This window comes from Hemicordylus capensis, chromosome 5, assembly GCF_027244095.1.
Source record: "Hemicordylus capensis ecotype Gifberg chromosome 5, rHemCap1.1.pri, whole genome shotgun sequence".
In the NCBI taxonomy this organism is placed as follows: Eukaryota; Metazoa; Chordata; class Lepidosauria; order Squamata; family Cordylidae; genus Hemicordylus; species Hemicordylus capensis.
In genome coordinates, this window is record NC_069661.1 from 154,580,152 (window position 1) to 154,603,959 (window position 23,808).

At 40.4% G+C, this 23,808-nt stretch overlaps 1 protein-coding gene across 8 annotated transcripts in view; it reads left to right on the forward strand.

Annotated features, from left to right (window-relative positions):
* The window catches only part of KIF21A (kinesin family member 21A), a 157,431-nt gene that overhangs the window by 108,499 nt on the left and 25,124 nt on the right, over positions 1–23,808 (forward strand). For 2 of the 8 annotated variants that reach the window (XM_053253846.1, XM_053253849.1), the window contains 8 exons: positions 2,548–2,713; positions 3,206–3,226; positions 5,763–5,823; positions 6,413–6,467; positions 10,934–11,148; positions 19,573–19,683; positions 20,249–20,377; positions 21,867–21,905. In XM_053253846.1, the coding sequence (XP_053109821.1) occupies positions 2,548–2,713; positions 3,206–3,226; positions 5,763–5,823; positions 6,413–6,467; positions 10,934–11,148; positions 19,573–19,683; positions 20,249–20,377; positions 21,867–21,905 (797 nt within the window). The remainder of the gene's footprint in view (positions 1–2,547; positions 2,714–3,205; positions 3,227–5,762; positions 5,824–6,412; positions 6,468–10,933; positions 11,149–19,572; positions 19,684–20,248; positions 20,378–21,866; positions 21,906–23,808) is intronic. The other 6 variants (XM_053253850.1, XM_053253852.1, XM_053253848.1 and 3 more) reach the window with 6 other exon arrangements.

The following is a 23,808-nucleotide window of genomic DNA, read 5'->3' on the forward strand; positions in this document are numbered from 1 at the left end:
TTTTCATTTCTTGCTCTGTGTTTTCTGTTCACTTATTACTCAGTTATTGTTAGAGGGGGGTACCTAGTTCAGTTCAGGGGACTTAATTCATTTACTGTTTTTTCTTTGTGAGCCTTTTATTTTTCACTCATGCAGTTCCACTGCCGCTTTCTGTTAACTCACCAGGGAGTGCCGAAGGGGGTTGTAAATCCTATGGGTTAGCCGAGCTAACAGATTTATGACAGTTACATGCCAATATATAATACATACAGATATGTTTTTGTTTTGTTTTTAAAATTTTGCCATCATTACTCCATTGGGAGGAATCTGTGTTCCAAACAACTGATCTACCACTCCTCTTATTCCTTGCTCTTGCTCTCTTATTAGATTATTCGGAGCCTGCCTGTGAGATTGTTTCTGAATGGATATTCATCATCATCATAATTTTGTTTTTTATGCAAAGCACTTTAAGAACATATTGAAAAGCAATATATTAATAATAGTATTAAATAAAATTTTATTTCTAGTTGCCACTAGGTTTGCTAGCAATAAGACTGTTTCTGTATGCTCTTTTGAGTAGCTCATAAAATGTGGTATCTTTTTAATCTGTCTTTAAATTTGACAGTTCTGATCTTAGAATACCTTTCAATTTGAGGCTAACATCATGTTCCTGGAACTGGTAGGACAGGAGTAGGGTTGTTGATGGAGTTCTGAGGGACACTCTGCTCCTATGGATGTCTGGGATAAGGAGGGGTGACCTGCCCAATTGCATGCTGGCTGAAGTCAGCGTGTAAGATATTGTGCGAGTCAGGGACATACGTCACAATGATGTATACGGCGTGTGCGCGCCGGCAGCAGCAATGGGAGCTCATGCGCCACAACGGGCACATGTGTGGCGCCAGCTTTTACTACTTGTAAAATCGGGAGACAACGACGGGGGCAGGGGCGGCAGGGAGGAACTCTGCCGCTCCAAAAACGTTTTAGCAAAGTCCAGCGCCGGAGGGGGAGGAGCGGCGGGCGGGTAAGTACTGCCCCACACACACACTCCCCCCCCTCTGCTGGACCAGTTCGGAGGCCTCTTGCATGGCCCCGGACTGGTCTGTGCACACCCCTACCAGAAAGGGTAACCACCCTTGAGTATCTGGTGCTTTTCTTGTCAAATTTATACTCTCTCCCTTTTCGTACTATCAAATAACTTATCTGCTGCTTGTTTTTTTTAAAAATGATAATTATATCATCAATGATATTGAGTGATACATTTACTTTCCAAATTATGCATGTAACTAATAGCCAGCAGAGGGGCCAGTCAGTTACCCATGGCCAGGCCTCTCTCTTGAGAGGAAAATTTACCATTAAACTTAAATACATTGCATTGTAAACAGCAATTCTGCACAAAACCTTTAACAATCAAAGTCCAAAGGGTGAGCTTTAAATTTAATTTCAGAAAAATTTAAGAACACATGGGATAAAAGCTAATGTAGCCTTCATTAGATTTAGATTAGATTTAGGGAGAGTATCTGGGATAGAAAAGTGTGGATTTTAAACAGTGAGACATGGAACACTGAAGTTGACATCTGTATATCAAAATGTCTGTTTTGTATTTGTAATATTTAATTTATGCAATAAAAAGGTCTGGAGAGAAGAAGTTGGTATAGATCCATTATGCATATTGTGTCACCAGTATACCACCCTGAGCCATTTTGGAAGGGCAATATAGAAATTGAATAAATAAATAAAATAATAAAATAAAAATAAATATCAACTATTATTTCACCTTCAAACTAGGCAACCTGAGGCTCCCTGTGTCCTGAGCAAGACCTCTGATCCTCTTTAATGTGTATTTGCCACTGATAACTTCTTTTCCTCATGCCCCTCCTTTACAAAGCTGGTCCCCCGTCCCCACGTTCATCGGCTTAGAGCGGACGTGGGGAACCTTGGCCCTCCAGCTGTTGTTGGACTACAACTCCTATCATCCCCAGCCATAGTTGTAGTTCAAAAACTGCTGGAGGGCCAAGGTTCCCACCCCTGGGTTAGCCTTTCCCAGCACTTTTCTCATAGAGCTCTTGAGAGAGCCTCCTAGCACTGATAAACGTGCAGTAATATTTAGAGGTCAGTACAGTGGGAAGGTGCTCTCATTGGTAACTTGGCAAAGAGGTACCTTTTAATGTGGTGATTATCTTTATTTAGCAGGGGGAGAGTAACTGGCCCTATCCAGCTTCAGCACAGTACCTCCAGTGACTGCTGCTGGTTTCTATCTTATGTCTCTTTTTAGATTATGAGCCCTTTGGGGACAGGGATTCATCTTATTTATTTATTATTTCTCTGTGTAAACCGTCCTGAGCCATTTTTGGAAGGGTGGTATAGAAAATGAATGGTAGGTTTTGCCCAAGTGTCCCTTGTTTGAAAAGTAGTGAACATCACTGTCCTAGAGGAAACTCCACATAGTTTATAAAATTAATGGCGTAACATTGATTAATTTTTAGTATTGCAACCTCAGATGATGATAAATAGATGTTTGCTGGTACTTAACATGGCTGCCTGTTAACAGATTTATTCTCTCTTCATTAGGGTCTCCAAGCAGCCCAGAAGGAGGCTCAGATTAAGGTTCTTGAAGGACGTCTCAAACAAACGGAAATTACCAGTGCTACTCAAAACCAGCTGCTATTTCACATGTTGAAGGAAAAGGCAGAATTGAATCCTGAACTTGATGCTTTACTGGGTCCTGCTTTGCAAGGTGAATTGAATATTCTGCCAGACTGGATTATACTGCATGCTGGATTTGCTTATCATGCATGTTATATTGCTTGTTTTTCAAACAAGTTTTAAAATGAATAGATGCTGTACTAAATTATATGATAAAACTTTACTCAAAGTTTGTGCATGCAAAGCTTTTTGCAAATGTGTTCTAAAGCAATGAAATGCAGGATACAACATAGGTAATCACTGTGAATAGCTTGAATTCAACACCATGTAGTTTAACTACAAAATTAAAGATTTTACAATTTGAAGTAATTTAAAACAAAATTCAGTAGTTAAAATTCCCTTTCTGCTTTGTATTCTAGAAAAGCTTGTCATGTGTACCCTACGGCATCTATTCTACTAGTTCTGATAGATTTTATCAGATTTGTAATATAATGTAGGACTCTTTTTAATTTCTACTCTGCAAACGGATCGGTTTTGATTGGAGTGTTGCTTTTTGTTTCCTCCTTGCTGTTGTTTTACACAGACCTAGATAGTGTACCGCTGGGTAAGTATATGTAGCTTTCTGTTTAGTACACAGCTGCATGAGATACTAATGATCTATGTACACACTAACTGGCGCATCATAAAATGTAAGCGTTTATAAAGTTTGCATGTCCTATTTGGGAAACATACTCATTACATGCTTACAGAGTCCTTTTTCCTTAGGGATACCACTGCTTACAAAGTTTACTAGTTGGATGTTAACTGAGGCAGACATGAATGCAACCGCTATGAATGTAATAAGCTTTTCATTATTCACTGGGATGCTGCAGCTGATACACTATCGCTGATACATTTGCTCTCTTGCCTTTATTTACTGAAGCTGTAACAGACGTAACCATTTTTCAAAAGGGAATGTAACTCTTAACCTTTAGTTTACTTTAATAGCACACAGATAACAGCTTCTTTTCCAGCTAAGTTCTTTAAGGAAATTTTCCTAGTGGAGCCTGTTTTTTGTTTTTGTTTTAAAGCTCATATTGATATTTGCCATTCTTGCTTACTTTAAGGGGTATATTGCGTATATAAAAATGGGCAGCATTCTGCCCATTTCGTCATGGCTAAGTACTATTGAAATCAATGAAATAAGACAGTTGTTGAAGTCCAATTAATTTCAGTCTTAGTCTGGATACTGCCCATTGGATATTGTTCAATAATATTATCTGTCAAATAGCTAAAGGGTAGAGAAAATATTTTATGTTTAAATTCTGTTTAATTTTTGTTTTATTAGCCTACTGTAAACATAAGAAAGTTGAGAGTTATTGATCAGTTTTGTGGAACTTTAAAAGGAGAGGGGGGCAGTTTCCTAGCATTAAAATTAGATGGCAGGAATTACTGTGTTCAACTTCCTGTGGCTTGGACCTCATATCTCCTACAGTGTTGAAAGCACTTCCTTGTGAGAGCCTAGTTGCATGGAAGGCTTGGCTCTCAATGAAGCTGTCTGCATATGGGGTGAAAAGGGTCCTGTATATTACAGTGCCACTCCAGTGAATGTATAAATAGGGCAGTGCCAGCCCCATATGGACCTTGTAGAATGCAGCCTTGAAAAACACTCTCTAAAGTCGACATGTGTGAGCTAGAGAACAGCAATTGTTCAGTTCTTACTTAGAATGGCACCCAGGAGGATGAGATTACGAGTAGGTTTTGAGCTTAAATTCTCCTTCTCGTAGCCCTCTCTTGTTCCTCTCATAGTTCAGAGAAGTCAGCAGCTAAAAAGAGAGATGTTTCATTCAACTCCTTTCTCTGTTATTTATCTGTATCAATTTTAGATTGTGAATCCCTTGGGATAGCAACTTGTCTCTCACATTCCGTGTCAGTTATACAAAGCTAGAACTATTTTGGTCTTTTTATTTTCTTGATTGCTGTTCTGTGTTATATGAAGTTTAACAAACTTCCTTGTTAGTTAAACCTGTATGTTCTGAAGTAGAACTCTCCTGCGATATCTCACCCCACAATAATGACTTTGTTGTCTCAGCCTAGCTACTGAGAGAATGTTTGCTAATTTTTTTGCATAGTTAGAAACTAACTAAAACAACAATCTCTTATTCCTTAATACAGAATAGTCCTGTTACTTTTTAATTTAGTAAGGGGGTGGCAGATTTTTTTTGATGATATTTTTGTTTTATGGTAAATTTAGTCCCAGCAGTAAAGCTGGAGGAGCTAGATACCGATTTAATTTGGTTAACCAAGAATCCCCTGGAATGCCTGGCTAGAGAGTGCGGTAAGGACCCCAGGACATCACATTTATCTCTAGTTTCATTTTCTCTGGTGTTTTGTATCTGTGTGTATGAATTAAGTTGTGTATATTTTCAGTGACAGGTGGTACATTTATTAAGGACTCATCCATCTGATATTTCCCTGCATGCAAACATATTTTTATGATGTACTGTGACAGCAATTGACAAGCATGCTAGTGTTTCTCTTGTCTGAGCAGATGCCAACAATTATCACTGGCACAGTTTGTTACAGGCTGCATTTCATCTGTGTAGCTTCTCTTCATTTCTGTAAATTCATTCTTTAGTAGATTGTAGCATGTAGTATAGGAAGCTGTTGTGTAAAACATAGCATACTGAAATTATAAGGACTTTATGGTTGTTTGATAATAAAATTGAGTTTGATAACAAGAGTCTTTCTCAAAGTCACAATCACCTGCTGAATTTTGACCTAAAGGCTAAATGAGTGCAAAATAGAACATCTTTTCCTTCACAATGTTTGTTTTGAGCAGGAATAAAGACAGATGTAGAGGGTGTTTATTCCTACTCTACATTGCCAGTAAATACTTATTAGATGATGCAATTTTTTTGAAGAAAGAGCAAGGAAGTTAAATCTATGGATTCAGTGTCGGGGATATCATGAGAAATTGGATCACTTGCATTTAGTTCAATTACGCTTCATTAAAAATGAATGAAATTACTTTTCACATAGAGAAGGCAATGCAAATTACTTTTACTTTATGTCTTTGGGTAGTAAGTGGCAGTCTTTGAAGTAACTTTCTATTGTGCATGAAACTGGCTAACAGCATAATGGCTTTGGAAATTTTCCAGAAAATGTAGAAGATAGTAGTGATGAAGATGCTCCTTTGAACAGTCCTGGAGCTGAGGGAAGGTGAGAAATCAACGTAAACACTCATCACTTGACTACTTCTAAAATGGCTATTCTCACATTTTTTGCATGAATGAGTCTAACTTGCCTCATCAGCTCGCTTAACAGACCCTAAGGATTGGAACTTAAGGAAATGAGCAAAAGGGGTAAATTTAGCTGGGTATTGCAATTACTTGGGTGAGAGAGAGGCTATAAGAGAGGCTATCTTCCTCCCATTTAGAGATTGCTTCTGCAGAACTTCTGCAGAACTCCTTAAGGCCAGTCAGTCCGTATGGTTGCCCTCCCTCTTTTGGAGAACTTGTCTTCTATAGATAAACTGAAAATCTGGAACCCTCCTCAAGTAATTATGTGCATGTGATGTCATATCACCTGTTATCAGTTCAAAAATAGTAGTTTGGAGACAGCTACAATGTAGAGCAGGGATGTGTGGCTGAGAATGACTAAACATATGCATGCATGTTTGAACCATGGTAATCCTGGAAGAGGTTACCCCTATGGCTCTTGCTGCTAAATCAGGACTGACACTCCAAAGAGGAAGGAATGGCCTTATTTCTGTAAGAGCTTCCCACTGAACTGCTGATTTTGCTTTCAGTTCTTTGTCTTCAGACCTGATGAAACTTTGTGGTGAAGTCAAGCCTAAAAATAAGGTAAGCTGGGTGCATAATAATCTATAGTAGCACTTCTGCATCATTTTTTTATTTGTAGAAAAGCTTCAAATAAAACATTAGTTAGTTAAAACATTAACTAAGAGTGAAGCATCTCTGTTTTCGTTCTACTCAGATTTGGTTAGAGCTGAGCTGAATTTTTATCTGTAGAAATGTTCATGCTTGAGCAAGTAGACTTTTCAGCACGAAGCAAATTTCACAAAGATCAAAAGTTTCTATGCTTTCTTCCTAGCCTGGATGCTTAATTGCATCTGGAAAACTGTGCAAAAGATCCCAAAAGCTGATTTTTAAAAGCTCCAGTGGCAATCTCTGAATTGAACTACAAGGGCACCTCTGGTGGGAAACTCTCTGGGAAACTCTGAGTCTTGGGTGCAGGGGTGTTGTCCAGCTTTGACTCCTTAAGTTTGGAGAAGCTCCCTAACTGGTATGTGCTGAAGCTTACGCAGAGTCCCTTTTTATGGGTGCCTCACCCATCTGACAGGGCAGGGGTATTACCTGGGTTTGGGGGAGGTCTTACAGAGAACTTTATAAAATGATTCTACCTAAGCTTTAACTTATTCCTGTTGGGAAGCCTTGTGGAGCTTGGTCAGACAAGCTCTGAGATTACACAGTGGCCTTGAGCTTTTGTGAACTGTGCCCTGCAGGCTAAATATGGGATTGCACAATCCACATTTTATTTTTTATTCAGTTTTCACCAAAGAGTGATTACAAGTCACCTGGCTTGTTTGTGTTTTGCTGAAATCTGCTCATATGCAGCTGAAATCAAGGCTTGAAATTCCTCTTTGACAACATCCCCCCAAACAGACAGCAGCCATATTGGTTCTGCTGTGGCATTGCTGCTCTCTTTCTTTTGAGGCTTGGATTCATTCCAGATATGGAGACTGAGGTTTCCTGCAGTAATCTGAACAAAAACAACTGTAATTTTGAAAAATCCAGAAGGTACAAATGGTAAATAGAACCACTGTGCAAGAGCACAGCAAAAAACACACCAGAGTAAAAAAAAAAAACCCGTTATGTACCTACGAAATGCAGTGTATGTACCTACAGTGATGCAATGCTTGGGTAGATACAATGGGAAGAGAAAAGGTGTTGAGTTAGAAATCTGTGTTTGTGTGTCAGAACCATTTCAATATTAGTACAAATAAATTATAAAATATGTTATTATTTATATATTTTTCTGACCCCTTCTTTTTTTAAAAAAGGGAGCAACTGTGTGGAGAAGGGCAGGGGTGAGCAGTTTCATGAGAGTAGAGATGAGAGCAATGATGACCACAGGCTTAGTTTTAGAGCTAGTTTTATAACTCAAACTCGCCTCCCCCCAAAATCACCCTCTTATATGGCATGCTGGTTTACGGGGAAATAATTTACATTTGACTTTTCTCTGCCTTTTAAAAGGGGGCGGGGTGGGTGAACAACTGTGCATAGAAGGGGAGGTGTGCAATGCCTGTTTCTTGCTTTTTTGCCTTTTGCCCTAATGACAGTTGAGAAGAATTTCTCTTTCATATAGAACTGGCCACTTCAGAAGGAATGAAGGAAGAGGCCACTGTCAGAGCTAGGGAGCAAAGGCCTATGTGGTTGAATCTGTTTTTCTATTTACCTACAAGACATGAGATAAATTATTCATATCTAATAATGGTTGCCCTTCATTTCACCGCCCTGGCAGAAGCAGAAGATCTGGTTGTCTTCACTCCCCTCATATGCACTTCATTGCCAGCAAAGAAAATTGTGATCATGCAGGAATCTACAAATGGCAGATCTTCCTTTTAAAAATCGTCTTCCTGTCATTTTCTGTAATAAGCGCAAAACAAGTCCGAACAACTCAGTTGTCCTACACACATCAAAAGGCTGCAGGGAGGCTGAGCAGCATTAATTTCTTGGCTGCAGAGCTTTTTACCCAACAGAAAGCAAAAATAGTAGCTCATTTATTACTATCAACCAAAAGTTATTGAAAAGAACAAATTATAGCAATAGCACTAGCACTTACATTTATATACCGCTCTATAGCAGAAGCTCTCTAAGCGGTTTACAATGATTTAGCATATTGCCCCCAACATTCTGGGTACTCATTTTACCGACCTCGGAAGGATGGAAGGCTGAGTCAACCTTGAGCCCCTGGTCAGGATCGAACTTGTAACCTTCTGGTTACAGGGTGGCAGTTTTACCACTGCGCCACCAGGGGCTCCTTATTATCTTCATATAGTAACTAGGGGTGTGCAATTCGGGATTTCGGGTGATTCGGCTCGGACCCGAACCGAATCACCCCTGTTCTGTTTTGTGCCCGAATCTGGGTCAACCGAATCACCCTTGATTCGGTTCGGATTCGGATTTAATCCGAATCGATTCGGGGGGTAAAAAGGGGCCCAGGGGCAAAATTTTGGGGTGGGGTGGTAGGGCCCAATGGGTAGAGTCTACCACCCCAATTTCAGGGGGATTGGGCAAAATCCTGATTTTTGGTGAATTTTTAAAGTTTTAGTGACTTTGGGGCAGTTCGGGGGCATAGCATGGGATCTGGGCAAAAGGAGTGGGGTGGGGTGGTAGTGCCTAATGGGTGCAGGCTACCACCCCAATTTCAGGGGGATTGGGCAAAGGGCTGATTTTTGGTAAATTTCTGAAAATTTCATGTCTTTGGGGCAGATTGGGGCATATTGGGGCAGAAAGTGGGGCCTGGGGCAGAATAGTGGGGTGGGGTGGTAGTGCCTAATGGGTGGAGGCTACCACCGCAATTTCAGGGGGTTTGGACAAAGGGCTGATTTTTTGAGAATTTTTGAAGTTTTAGTGACTTTGGGGCAGTTTGGGGGCAGAAAGTGGATCTGCCCCAAAATAGTGGGGTGGGGTGGTAGTGCCTAATGGGTGGAGGCTACCACCCCAATTTCAGGGGGATTGGGCAGAGGGCTGATTTTTTGAGAATTTTTGAAGTTTGGGTGTCTTTGGGGCAGATTGGGGGCAGAAAGTGGATCTGCCCCAAAGGAGTGGGGTGGGCTGGTAGATAGTGCCTAATGGCTGGAGGCTACCACCCATCCCCAATTTAAGAGTGATTGGGCAGAGGGGTTAATTATGGTGAATTTATTTGTATGAGGTTTGTCTTCATAAGGTGAAGTGTGCTAAATTGATTACACATGTGAATTCTCATTCTATCATAGCAAATGAGCTATTTTTCAATTAAACAACTCTCATGACCCCACTTTCACTTTTTCACACTTTCCTTTACTATGAATAATATGAGGAAGTAATCAATTTAGCACACTTCACCTTATGAAGACAAACCTCATACAAATAAATTCACCATAATTAACCCCTCTGCCCAATCACTCTTAAATTGGGGATGGGTGGTAGCCTCCAGCCATTAGGCACTATCTACCAGCCCACCCCACTCCTTTGGGGCAGATCCACTTTCTGCCCCCAATCTGCCCCAAAGACACCCAAACTTCAAAAATTCTCAAAAAATCAGCCCTCTGCCCAATCCCCCTGAAATTGGGGTGGTAGCCTCCACCCATTAGGCACTACCACCCCACCCCACTATTTTGGGGCAGATCCACTTTCTGCCCCCAAACTGCCCCAAAGTCACTAAAACTTCAAAAATTCTCAAAAAATCAGCCCTTTGTCCAAACCCCCTGAAATTGCGGTGGTAGCCTCCACCCATTAGGCACTACCACCCCACCCCACTATTCTGCCCCAGGCCCCACTTTCTGCCCCAATATGCCCCAATCTGCCCCAAAGACATGAAAACTTCAGAAATTTACCAAAAATCAGCCCTTTGCCCAATCCCCCTGAAATTGGGGTGGTAGCCTGCACCCATTAGGCACTACCACCCCACCCCACTCCTTTTGCCCAGATCCCATGCTATGCCCCCGAACTGCCCCAAAGTCACTAAAACTTTAAAAAATCACCAAAAATCAACCGTGAACCGAATCACCTGAATTTTTCATGCCCGAAATTCGGGTGATTCGGCTCGTACCCAAAAAATATCGGGGGACATTGGGGGTGATTCGGTTCGGCCCCAAATCACCCGAAATTGTTCGTTTCGGGCACAGATCGTTCTGTGCCCGAAATTTTTTGCACATCCCTAATAGTAACTCTGTGTTTGACCTGATCCACAGATTCTAAGAGAATGGTCTTATTCCAGGATTAAATGAAGAACTACATTCTATTTCAGGTTTCAGATAAGGTGGTTGACTAACCTAAAGCTTTGCAAGTCATGATGTGTTAGATATACTGTATACATACAAGCAGTTCATACTGCTTGAATGTGAAACAAACTGTTTTAAATTTTAAAACAGGATTCTAAACAATCTGTGTTTTTCTTTATTCAAACAGAGTAGATAAGACAATTGTGGTTCCAGTGAATTTGCTGTTCAAATTGAAAAGACATTCAGAATATTCCCGTTCCCTGTTTTAAATTACATACATAATGGTTTTATGTTTCCTAAACTCTTCTCATTTTATTCCAGGCACGTCGGAGGACCACAACGCAGATGGAATTGCTTTATGCTGATAGTAGTGACTTAACCTCTGATACTAGTTCAGGGGACACAGCTTTGGCTGGCCCTCTTGCATCTGTTGTAGAAGCTCAGGAAGGTGGAATGAACACTGATATAAAAGAGTCTGCTAGGGATAGAGAAGTCATTTCCTCACCAACAGGCTTACCTTCTAAAATTGGCAGCATGTAAGTTTGGCATAACGCACTAACTTCCTTTTGGCTTCTTAAGATGCATTTTGCTAACTTTTTGTAGCCTTTTAAAACTTTGCCAAGAGAGCAGGAAAGTTTAGAATAATCAGGGAAAATCTCTCCTCCTCTGTGCCAACCATATGGCCTCAATTGTAGTGCTGTTAATTGGTAGGATCCACAGTTGTCCTTAATGTAGCAAAGGAGTCATTAGTGCAGAGCAAGCACTCCTGTTCTAGACAAAGGACAACTATGGATGGCACTCATCTTTTGTATAGGTATTTTTAAAGTGGCTTTTGTCTGTAAACAGCAATTTGTGTTATAAATCCCAGTTCCATGTGTAAAAGAAAGAATTGCTATGTAATGCAAAATAAAATGCACGTAAAATATCATTAAGAGTAGCTGGAAACCAACATCTGAAATGCTTTGCATGGAGTGGATTTGTTGAAGTGATCCTGTGAAAGATTTGAGCATTTTGGATGTATTGTATGTTTTGCCTTGTGAGTCATGTCACTCACTTTCCAAATGTGAAATGTATCTAAGGCGAATAGTGCTAGTTAATAAAGGTTCATAGCCTATTGGTGGCAGTTAGCATTTTATTTCACTAGGAATCTTACTTCTGTTTCATTCCCTAAAGTGTTATCAGCCATTTACAGTGGCACCAAACTTTATTTTGGTTTTATAAGATACTAATTTCAACATGTGGGATGTACTTGGCAAATTTACCTAAACTGTTGCATTTGTTAATTTTCTTCTAAAGATAAGCCATGAAAATGTTTGTAAGTCCCTGGAATCATTTGCGTGGTGCAATAAAACTTTTCAAAGCAGCTCAGAATGAATTCTAATAGTTGTCAGATACTCATGCATGTTGCTTGTAGCAATGGAAATAAACAAAAGAGCAGATGCTCTTTAATTCTAATAATTTCCAGATTTTCATGCATGTTGCTTGTGTTGCTTGTAGCAGTAGAAATAAACAAAATACCTCTGACAGGTGCTATTAATGGGCATTCAGCTTCAGTGCATTTGCAAATACTCTCTAAATAAATGCTTTTGATGCCAAATGAATAATAATGAGCATAGGCTAAGAACCCTGCTTTTCTTGGCATATATTGTACAATGTGGTTATTGGAGCTTCAAGACTTGGAAAAAAATGAGGTGTTTGATGTGGAATCCATGATTCAGGTATTTTTTCTGTCATTTCTAAACCATTTCATTGATAATGATAGTTACAAATAAGCAAAACAGTTCTCTCATTTTAAAAGTGTATGTACTGGTTTGTCTTATTCCAGTCTCTGTTTTGTTTGCTTTGTTTGTTTTTATTTTCCTCAGAAAATACAAAAACAGAAGTCCTGTTCACTTGTTATGGAAACCATGGACTCCGTACCTGGGTACAGTCCCCTTGAGAGCCTAGCCCTATTCAGACATTCTAAATAAGGATAAGGAGGCTATACTCGAATACAGACTCTAAAAATGTGCCCAAAGTCCATCCCAGCATGTTTGTCACTTGCACCCCCCAAGAGGTTAGTTACACTTACACCCTTCATCTGAAGCAGTGAAGGCTGTAAGCATGATGGTGGGCACTTTCATGAACAGCAGGCTTGGGCATCCAAACCTGCTGATCACGGAAGCGCCTGCCATCATGCGTACAGCTTTATCTGCTTCAGATGAAGTCTGTATGTATGACTGACTCACTGGGGGTTGAGGTTGGGAAGAGAGTGATTGATGCTCTAAACAGGAGTTCTGGTGAATTTTTAGAGGCTGTACACTTTTTCCTTATTAAAAACGTCTGCATAGGCTTAATGCCAGCAAGCTCCATCCTTAAACCACCACCCCCACTTTCTGTGCATATGGCATTCACCTGCAGAGACAAATGCTGTTCATGGGGAGCAGTCCCCCTTGTAATGAAGAATGCTGGGTGGCCCCATTGGGAACAGGGATGTTTGGTTTAAAAGTGTGTTGATGTGGGAGTTGGGGCTTGTTAGCATCCACACATTATAATCTGCATCCACATTAAAAACTCTTGCCATACCTGTAGTCTGCTGGCTTTCTCAAGAGCCGCTTACTATTAGGTCTTTATTCAATACCATTATTTTCTCCTAGATCAAGGAAGTATGCAGATATTGAATATATAATAAAATGTCAGAAACATCACAATAGTCACTCTTCTCCTCTGTGCTCATGCTCCTAGGAGGGCCGAATGAAACAAGCCCTTCTTTAGGGCTGCTGATCACTGCCTGTACTCTCCTTCAGTATGTCACTTGTAGCAGGTGCTGAAAAATAGCACTTTGTCTCATTGGTGGTGATAATAGCTCTCTCCCAGGTAGAAGCCAATTCCTCCCAGCTATCAAGCCCCACTGTGTTTGCTCACTTCCATGAAGATGAGGCTCCTAAGGGGCATCAAAGACTCGTAAGATGTCTTTGCTACAGAAGTGGCCATTACAGACTACGGTTTCCTCCTGGCACCTCACAGTCTCTCTCCTTTTCCTCAGCAGCAGCAGCGATGCTCTTCTGACCAGGCTGTGAGGGGAGATTTAGGTGTTGGATAATCTCCACTTAAGGCAGTTGCCTGGCTAGTGTACCCTTTACTCCCTTCTCATGAGACTAAAGATCTTGACTGTCCCAGGGGCAAAGGAAGGAGGAACCCAGTGGCCTTCTGCTTGTGGTGCCTTCCATGGGTGGTACCACCTATTCAGTTATGCACCTTTAAGTGTAAGACCATACATCTCAAGTGTGAATGCAACAAATGCATTTTTTGCATACATGTTGTATCAACAGAGCGCAGTGATTAGTTGCACCTTCATGTTGGTAGTAAATTTATATATGATCCTAGTACTAGGTCTTTGAGGGGCAAACTAGATGTTGCACAGCACACCCATACAGCCATTTCCTGATGGTTTTTTAGAGAATGAAAAGCAGCTGCAGGAGGCTCTAGAAGACTGTAGTAGAGCAGACCTCAACAACTTCAGCCCTCCAGCTGTTTTTGGAGTACAACTCCTATGATTCCCTGCCACAGTGGCCAATAGTCAGGAATTATGGGAATTGTAGTCTAGCATCTGCAGGAGGGCCAAGGCTGCACAACTTTGGCCCCCCTCCTGCAGATGCTGTAGTAGAGGAACAGAGAAAGAGGCTTCATAACTGTTTCCCTCCAGCCACCTTTCTGTTTAAAGTCATCCTTCCCAAGCTGCTTTTCCACCCACAGAGAAAAATATACAAGTCCCAAAATTATTTTCTTCTGTAGGTAGAAAAGGCACTTTGGGGGATGGTGGTGCATTGGAGGTGAAAGATGGAAAAGGGGTCAAGCAACCCCTTCCTCCTCTCCCCCCACTATTGTACTGTCAAACCTCTTGTGACTGCTTTTCAGTTTCTAAAAGGGGCACTAGAAGACTGTTATATATGTCTGCTGTGTATCATCTAGTTCAGTTGATACACAGTTGAATGGATCTGGGATTTTCTAGTTGAATGGATCTGGGATTCCATTCAAACCTGTAACTTGCTAACTATTATTTATTTATATGCCTTGAGCTGAGGACTACCCATCGCGGGGCTGTCGTTTGTTAAATCCAACTCTCAAGCAGGTTTAATGCTCACTCTGAGACATGTCAACTAATAACTTTGCTGGAATTCATTATTATCTGGCTTGGAAAGCAAGCTAGTTCAACTTGTGTTGCTCAGATATATTGAAATGTCTTTGCCCGAGTTCTCCCACATGGAATGTAAAATGTGCCATCAGTGACTTTTCAGTGAGGGCTGAGGTCTCACATTAGGCGTTCCACCTTAAATTTTGGGATTGGGGAGCAACCACCACTTTGCTCCTATGTACTGAGCCCTCCCCCATATGACTATAGTTAGATTGGGGAGTGAGGCTTACAGAGACAGCCTATGTGTCAATTCACTTGGATCAGAGAAAATTATGCAGCTTGGTCACAGAAGCTAAGGGTCTGCATAACCCCCTTGTCCGTAAGTCTTAGGAACTTCCCTGAGCTATGCCCTGTGCCACCACTCCACGACTTCAGGGATTGTACACTTCATGGGAGCTTTAAAAGTCAACCTTTTTATGATGAGCTATGAATAGTGTTCATGATGAAGAATAGGTGAAACTTTAACTGGCAGTAGAAAACTCGCTAGCTAACATCTAGACTCATTTTGCACTTGCCAGTGCAAACATTCCACTTGCACAGCAGGGAAGGAACAATTTCTGCCTTTCCTCCTCCCTCTGCAGCCTGTGTGCCTCTCTAAAATATGTCACTGAAGATTGCAAGGCTCTCAAGGACATATTTTCAAGAGATGCAGACAGCTGCAAAGGGAAGGGAGATTAGTCCTCTCCTGTTGTGGGCAAAAGAATACCCCCCCCATGTGCGCATGTGCAGTGTTAGTCTGGATATCATTTATGGAAAAATAGAGATTGCTTGTGACAAGAACGAAAGAGAAAACAAAAATAGAGACTGCATTGACATTATGAATTATGAGAGGACTCTCAGAAACCAAATGACCTCTTTTGGAGAGCGCTTATAAATACTGAACCAATTGCCAGTCAAGCTGAGAGCTGATTGCTCATTGTTATCAGAAACTGTTATCTCCCCTTCACAATATGAAGCAGCTTTTAATGCTCCTTTCAGGGTTTATGCTGGAAACTGTACTATTCTGAGAAGCTCTGAATTTCTCTTCCTTATTCAAACTTGCTACCCTATAAAAATGCACATAGATATTCTACAGGCTGGACATAAGTTTACAAAGCCTTGAGAAATCATGGAATACACTGTATTGATGAATACGATGTCATAGTAGTGTATTCCACAAAATATAATAGAAGCAACTTGAAAAATGTTTGTTTAAAAACAGATATCATTGATGGCTGTCAATGTATATTTGCCTGACTTGTCTCAGAATTTTAAAAAATAGATTGGTAAGGGGAGGGAAGATGAAAGCACTGAGGAGGAAGATCTTGTCCATGCATCTGGGAGGAGATCCATATTGTCCCAGAGGAAAGTGTTTGTAGACATATGATGTCCTTTTATGCATATTGACACTTGAGATTTTACCTATAGCTTCTCCATTTGTATTTACTGCATTACATTTAGCCACATATGGGTATGTGATGTTCCTTAGTTTTGAAAACTAAGTTCATGCAAAAAATTAGATCTTGTTCTGCTATTTTTCCTGTGCTCACATAATAAAGCTGTGAATACATAAGCAAATGAAAGGTAATCAGAGCTTTAGGCCTTGTCTTCATTGAGGTGGTAAGCCTGTGTCTGGGCTGTAACACTTCCCATTACAGGTGAAAGCTTGCATTATTTAAACATTCCTTCATACAAAACATTCTGTACACTGAAAACTAGAAATCAGGGAGAAATTAGAATCCTTCTCCTAGACATCTAGTTTGCCTACTTTCCAGTAGGCTTATAAGATCACCCAGCATTCAGTGTGTCCCTCTGTCTGTCCGTGTATCTCTCCCCACTGCAACTTTGCAATGCCTGGACCAGTATAAACCAAAACAGGTACAGTTGTAGGGACACATAGGGATACCTCAAAAGCATAGCTTGTGATGATGCCATCCACCCTGATTCAAGGTGGCGGACGCGTAAACATTTGAGGTGCAAGTGAGATATCGTGTGAACTGCATTTGAACCAAATTTGCTACAGCTGTAGGGACACAAGGGACAGCTGAAGGACATAATTTGTAATGATGTCATTCACCCTGATTCAGGATTGCAGACACATGAATGTTTGAAGTGCAAATGGGAACCAATTTGGACCAAATTTGTTCCAGTTGTAGGGATACATAGGGACACCTCATACACAAAGTTTGTGATGATTTCACCCACCCCAATTCAAGATGGCAGACATGTGACCATTTGAGGCACAGTTGGGCTAACTTGTGAACCACCTAACTGATCTGAACCAAATTTGCTACAGGTGTAGGGACATATAGGGATGGCTCAAGGGCATAATTTGTAATGATGTCATACATCTTGATTCAAGATTGCAGACACATGAAGGTTCGAGGTGCAAGAGGTAATTGATTTGGACCAAATTTGGTCCAGTTGTAGGGGCACTTAGGGACACCTCAAATACATAGTTTGTGATGATGTCATCCACTCCAATTCAGGATGGCAGATGCATGAACATAAGGTGCAAGTGGGCTAACTTGTGAACTGCCTAACCGATTTGAACCAAATTTAGTCCATTTGTAGGGATAGTGAAAGGAAAGGAGGCAAATTAATTCTTACCAGTTAGAAAACAACTTGTATTCTATGTGGAGGAGTTTTTGGTATGCATGGGAACATTTAGTTATGCAAGATCTCACCTGCAGTCTGTACAGCCTAGATCTAAGTGTATTGTCTCTGTGAGAACTAAGCTTAAGGGTGGTATCTTCTTCTTTATATATTTTTCTCTTAGATGTATCCTCGCTTATACTATGCATGGCTGCTCTTGTGAGAGTTCACGCACAGCTGCCAATAGCGAGAGGGACGGGCAAGAGGAAGAATGTAGTGGTGGTAGTGGTAGCAGGCTGGCTGAAGAAAACCATGGGCAGGAGGGGGCCGCGACGAGTGGGTGGGGGGCTGCAACCGGCTGGCAGCTTGATGGCTGGCAGGTGGGGGGCTGGGCAGCAGCAGAAAAGAAGAGCAGAGGACAGGTGGAGATGAGAGAGAAGGCGGCAGCAGGCAGGGAGCGAAGGCAACTGCAAGTGGGCAGGGGGAGGAGAAGAAGGTGGCTGCGGGCAGACAAAAAAGAAGGTGGCAGGCCGGGTGGTGGTGGGGCGGCAAGCTAGAGGCGCAGATGCTCTGTGTCCAGCCCAGCTCGTATATGTTAATCTTCACATGATTCCCCCACCCCATTTCCATTTCCTTTTCCTTTTCTTTATAAGCAGCTCTAGGCTGTAATTCTAATAGGAGACTATCGTGGGGTGTGGTGGGGGGAGTAGGGGGCTGCTATTATTTATTATTTTCCCTCCCTCAAGTGATTTTGGTCCCAGGAGAAACAGGCGCCTGGTATCTTTTCTTCCATGGGACCAAAAGAAACTGCGGTGGGAGAACTTGGTGGGGAACTATCAGGGAGGAAAGAGTTAAAATGCCTATTCTTTCTCCCTTTCCCAGTGTGCTGGTCTCCTAATGCAGGCTGCAGCCTTGGTGGCTGCTTTAGCTTTAAAAAGTTATTTGGGGGAGGGAAATTAGATGTGATTAGTGCATGTAAGCCTGAGCCTTCATTACATTAAAAACTGAACTTTCATATGAACCAATATTGTCCCTCAAAATACTTTTCAATGGATTCATTTTACACATGCAAACATCATTATATTTTGTACTTATGAACCAGCTCTGAGTAGTAGATGGATGTTTACACTTTTTCCACTGTGGTTGAGGTGCTATCAAACAATACAAAAGCTTAGTTTATGATGGCACAGTTTTCTGATAGGTATGTTACATGTGCTTGATGCTGGTCATTAAATGAGTTTGCCCATATGCTGTCATTCATTTTTTGTCCTCTTCTGAACTTGCATCCTTAACATATTGATTGATTGATTGATTGATTAAGTGCCATCAAGTCAGTATCGACTTTTATCGACCACATAGATAGATTTCCTCCAGGATGATCTGTCTTCAACTTGGCCTTTAAGGTCTCTCAGTGGTGCATTCATTGCTGTCGTAATGGAGTCCATCCACCTTGCTGCTGGTCATCCTCTTCTTCTCTTTCCTTCAACCTTTCTTGACATTATAGATTTCTCAAGGAAGCTGGGTCTTCACATAATGTGTCCGAAGTATGATAGTTTGAGCCTGGTCATTTGTGCCTCGAGTGAAAATTCTGGACTGATTTGTTCTATGATCCACTTGTTTGTTTTCCTGGCTGTCCATGGTATCCTCAAAAGTCTTCTACAACACCAGTTCCAAAGCGTCAATGCTTTTTCTATCTTGCTTCTTCAAAGTCCAGCTTTCGCATCCATAGAGTGTCACAGGGAAAACCATTGTCAGAACGATTCTAATCTTTGTAGGTGTAGACACATCATGGCATCTAAATATCCTTTCCAAGGCCTTCATTGCAACCCTACCAAGTGCTAGTCTGCGGTGTGTTTCTTGACTGCTGGATCCTTTACTGTTGATGGTCGATCCTAAAAGGCAGAAGCTATCCAGTTCTTCAGTGTCAATTCTGAGGGTGGTTGCTGTACCCATTGTCATTAGTTTAGTCTTATTTACATTTAATTGTAGTCCCATTTTAGTGCTCCTTGACTTTCTAGAGCTTGCTGATCATCCGCTTTCAGAGTGGTGTCATCAGCATAGCATTTCTTCTTATTGATGTTCATATAAATACAGCAATGTAAATTAGCTGTACATAGGGACACCTCATATGTTTTTAACAGGATGAAATATCGAAGATGAATTTATTGAGTTTAGAGAAATGTTCTAAGACAATTGATTTCTGTTGTCTCAGGTCTAGACAGTCATCTCTGACAGAAAAGAAAATACCAGAAGCCTCACCCTTATCAAAGAGAAAGGCCTATGAGAAAACTACAGATAAACCAAAGTCAAAAGAACAGAAACAGTAAGGCTATTTTTTATAAAGTAAATGTGGGTGCATTTATGCATATAAATCTGTTTTATAATGTAAATACTGATTCTACTCCCCTCAAGTAGTGAACTAGTGTCCAATCAGTAATCTTCAATTAGGTCTGTTTTGTTGTAATGGTATTTCTTTTTCTCTTTTAATGGTGCACTGAATATCAGTTGGAAGCATGCTGATATTTAATAATTATTTTTAATGGACCTCAATTTCTTTGAGAAATCAGAATCCATACTTTTTCATTCCAGAACTCTCCTTCATTTTACATGCAGTGCCCTTTTCTATGTATTGCTTCAGTTTTGGGGGAAACCTTGAATATACTGCCATCTTGTGGTTGGCAGCATTTTACTACTGTATAAAGGTTATATTTATGTTCTGGGGAAGCATGCAAACTGCCTATCTTGATCAAGCATACAAGCTTCAATGATTTGTTCTAAGGCATGTTTCATTCATTTTAACCTTTCTAACAATACACTTACCTTCATTTATTTTTTTAAACATTTATTTTTAAAGAAGAGGCTTTTAATGTTTAATTTTTTTCTTGTAGCTCAGATTCGGGAACCTCAGAGGCTAGTCTGTCACCTCCTTCCTCCCCACCAAGCCGGCCCCGTAATGAACTGAATGTTTTTAGCCGCCTTACTGTTTCTCAGGGAAACACATCAGTTCAGCAGGATAAGTAAGTTACAAAGGAAAGACCCAGAGTCCCACAGCATGGATGTACACAAAGTACGCACACACACACACACACACATGGCTGAAGGATAGCTACATAATGTTAATGTTCTGGCTCTTTCTTTGCAGAGACAGAAATATAACCACTGTTTCTCTTGCGGTTAACCCCAATCTCAAAACAGCTTTTAAAGATGACATAGACTTGCCATTTCTCTACAAAGTCAATTTCCTTCTCAAAATTATGTCTCATGAATGATATGATTGTGTTCCCCCTACCCTATGAAGTCAGTTTTCATGTTTTGTTCTTAAGTCAAGAGAGTAGTCCAAGTGATGTGTTGTCAAGCAATGCTATGTCAGTGTTCATACCCTTAGGGTGTTTCATCCTAGGCAAATAGGTTTAAGGGCAATTAGCACTCTAATTCACCAACAAACCACACATTTAGTATAGAGCAACACCATATGATATGATTAGAGAAAATCTCCAAAGCGCTAGCTTTAAGCATTTTCCTACGTTATAACAAATTTGAGTTGATTCAGAACCCTTATTGCAGGACTACTGATCTTCAAGTACTGTACTGCCAATGAGGCTTAACACTCAGCTTTTGATGTAGTATTATAGGCTGATTGCTCTTTTCTCCTACTGCTTTTCTTTTTGCTATTTTGATCTAACATTTCCCCCTGTAATCTGCAGGGACTATACATATCCCTAACAACTGCTTGCAAGCTTTCCAGTAGTTTAAACTTTTGCTTGTAGTTATTATATACCAGCTAAAATTATCTGTAGTTCTAAAGTTGTCATTACACTAATTGGATATAATGACAGTTAAGGCAATTTGTATTATTTGAGCTTTGATAATTGGAGCTGGAAATCAAACTCAAGACTGCTTAGCATGTTTGATTTGCTATTAAAATGAAGGATGGCGTATCCTTAATGGTATACTGATTTGCTGGTTTTTCAATCAGTGGGATTTTTAAATGATGGCAAATTGAGGAACACTCACGTGTGACAATTTACAGTGCCTGGAGCTTTCATCCAGAAAAAACCAAAGAAGCTAACCTTTGGGTTTTAAAATAGATAATTGTGATCTGAACTGTGTTTCCAGATCAAATGGCAGACCTTTGTTTCTCTCCCCTTTTTCATAATGCATGTACAAATTAACATAAAGGCAAGAGGCTAAATTAGCTATATTATCAGGGTTGCTGGTTTTTTTTTACAAAACTTTTAAAGTAAGAATTATTGAGGAAGTTGAAAATAGCTTACTCAAGGATCTCCAACTATGACATAAGTAATATTTTTGTCTGGGGAAAGATAATGTGTTCACCTCATTCCCCAATATTACTAAACCTGGGAAGGCCAGTCTGGGTGCAGTCTACAAACTGGCTTCGCTTCCTCATGCTAGCAGTGCTGCTGTTTTCTCATTTTAAAAAAGGAATCTTTACTCTGCTGATACTTGTATTCTTTCTCCTCATAATCCCACCATGGTTCATTGTAGGTCTGATGAAAGTGATTCCTCTCTGTCGGAGGTACACAGGTACTCTCTCTTCCTCCTTTCCATCTTCTGGACTTAGTGATATGCTTAATACCTTTACTATAATTCTTAAATTGACTAACTTTTTTTCTGCATGGCTTTTAAGAAAAATTGGTGTCCCCAAAATATCCATTGGCTCTATTCATAGTTTACAATTAAAAAATTTTTTTTCAAGAAGTATAAAATATTTGATTTGATTTCTTATTTGTCCAGCATGCTTTTAAAGTGTGTTTAAAGTCATTTTATTTGCATAGCTTCTCTGGGTGTGTTTATTTGTGTTTTGGTTGAGCACATCTTATTTTTAAAAAACCATAAATAAATTAATGGCAAGTATGATCAGTCAATTGATTTATTTATTATTATTTTTACTTAATTTATATCTCACTCTTCAAGTTAAAACTTCTTAGGATAGCTTACATGTAATCAAATAAGACAACTAAAACAATTTAAACATGTAATACAAAGACATTAAAAACAGAGCAGAGAAATAGGAGTGCCAGCATAAACCACAAAAACTGGCAAAAAGGTTTCAACTGGCATCAGGTAAAATGCCAGGTTATGCCTGTGAATTCACCTAGTATATATAGATGGTTAATGGTAATCATGATGGTAACAGACTGTTTATGGTAATCACCTGTTGGGAGAGAGGAGGAGAGCCTTGCAGCAGGGCCATGGCGGACAGTCTTAAAATATGAAAAGTCCATGCAGCAGGAGGTCATCCTTTAAGTATCCTGGATATGAACCATTTAGAGATGTGACTAGTGGCACATGATAACTGTTCCAGAACCCAACAGAATAACTGTCATTGGCAGATCCATAGCCCTCTAGTACAACTTTCTAGAAATGACCACCTAAGTAGGAATGATACCTGTGCAATACAGTGCCTACAGCTTCCAACCCTGATAGTTGCTCCAGAAGGATACCATATTTTAATGATATTGATTGTTGCTGAGAGGTCCAAGAGAATCAACAGGATCACACATTACTTGTCTCTCACCAAGCACAGGCCATCCATCAGAGTGAACACAGTTCCCCCCCATACCAATGCCAGGTCTGAAACCAGATATAAATGTATTTAGATAGTTTGTGTTTTCCAAAAGTGTCTAGAGCTGCCCAGCCATCACTCAAAGCTTTACCTCAACATGATGTATATTGACAATCAGTTAGTAGTTGGCACAATCCTTGGAATCTACTAGCAGATGTATTTTCAAAAGTGGCCATACAATTGCCTCCTTTAGTGGGGCTAGGACAATCCACTGGGCCAATTTGGTCCACCTGTTCAGCTAGTGTTACAGCCCAAGATGGACAAGGATTCAAGAAGAGACAGGCTATGCAACTCCAAGCACCTTGTCAACATCTTCAGGCCGCAATAATGGAAATTCATTCAGCACCATCTGATCAGATGGTTTCCTGGATGCTTTGACAGACTACTGCAAAAATAGTAGAGTGTGTTATAGATGTCAGTGAGTTTGTCCTCAAAGTACATATCAGAGACATCATACCAGGTTTCTGAGGGATGAATCTCATCTTGAGGTCCTTGATAGGGAAGGCCTCAAATCACAATTGACTGGTTATGCTTTTTGTGTGTCTACAGTCTGCTTGTTGATAGCTAAAAGCTATGGCTCTTTATTATATTCCAAAAAGGCTTAAAGTATCAGTTCTGAGAATGAAATCTGTGACAGGACAAGAAATAGAAATAATTACAGGAATATTTCTTTAAAAAATTCCTAAATCATAAGCACTGGACAAAGATAACCCTTTTCCATATTATAAATGAGGCGGCTAGAATTTTTGTTTGTTTTAAAAGCTTATTGATGAACATGTGGCAAGTCCAGGGATAAGAGAGTCCCATTACTATTATTATCCTGTATTGTTCAGATTATGCATTCAGACATATGCTTAATAA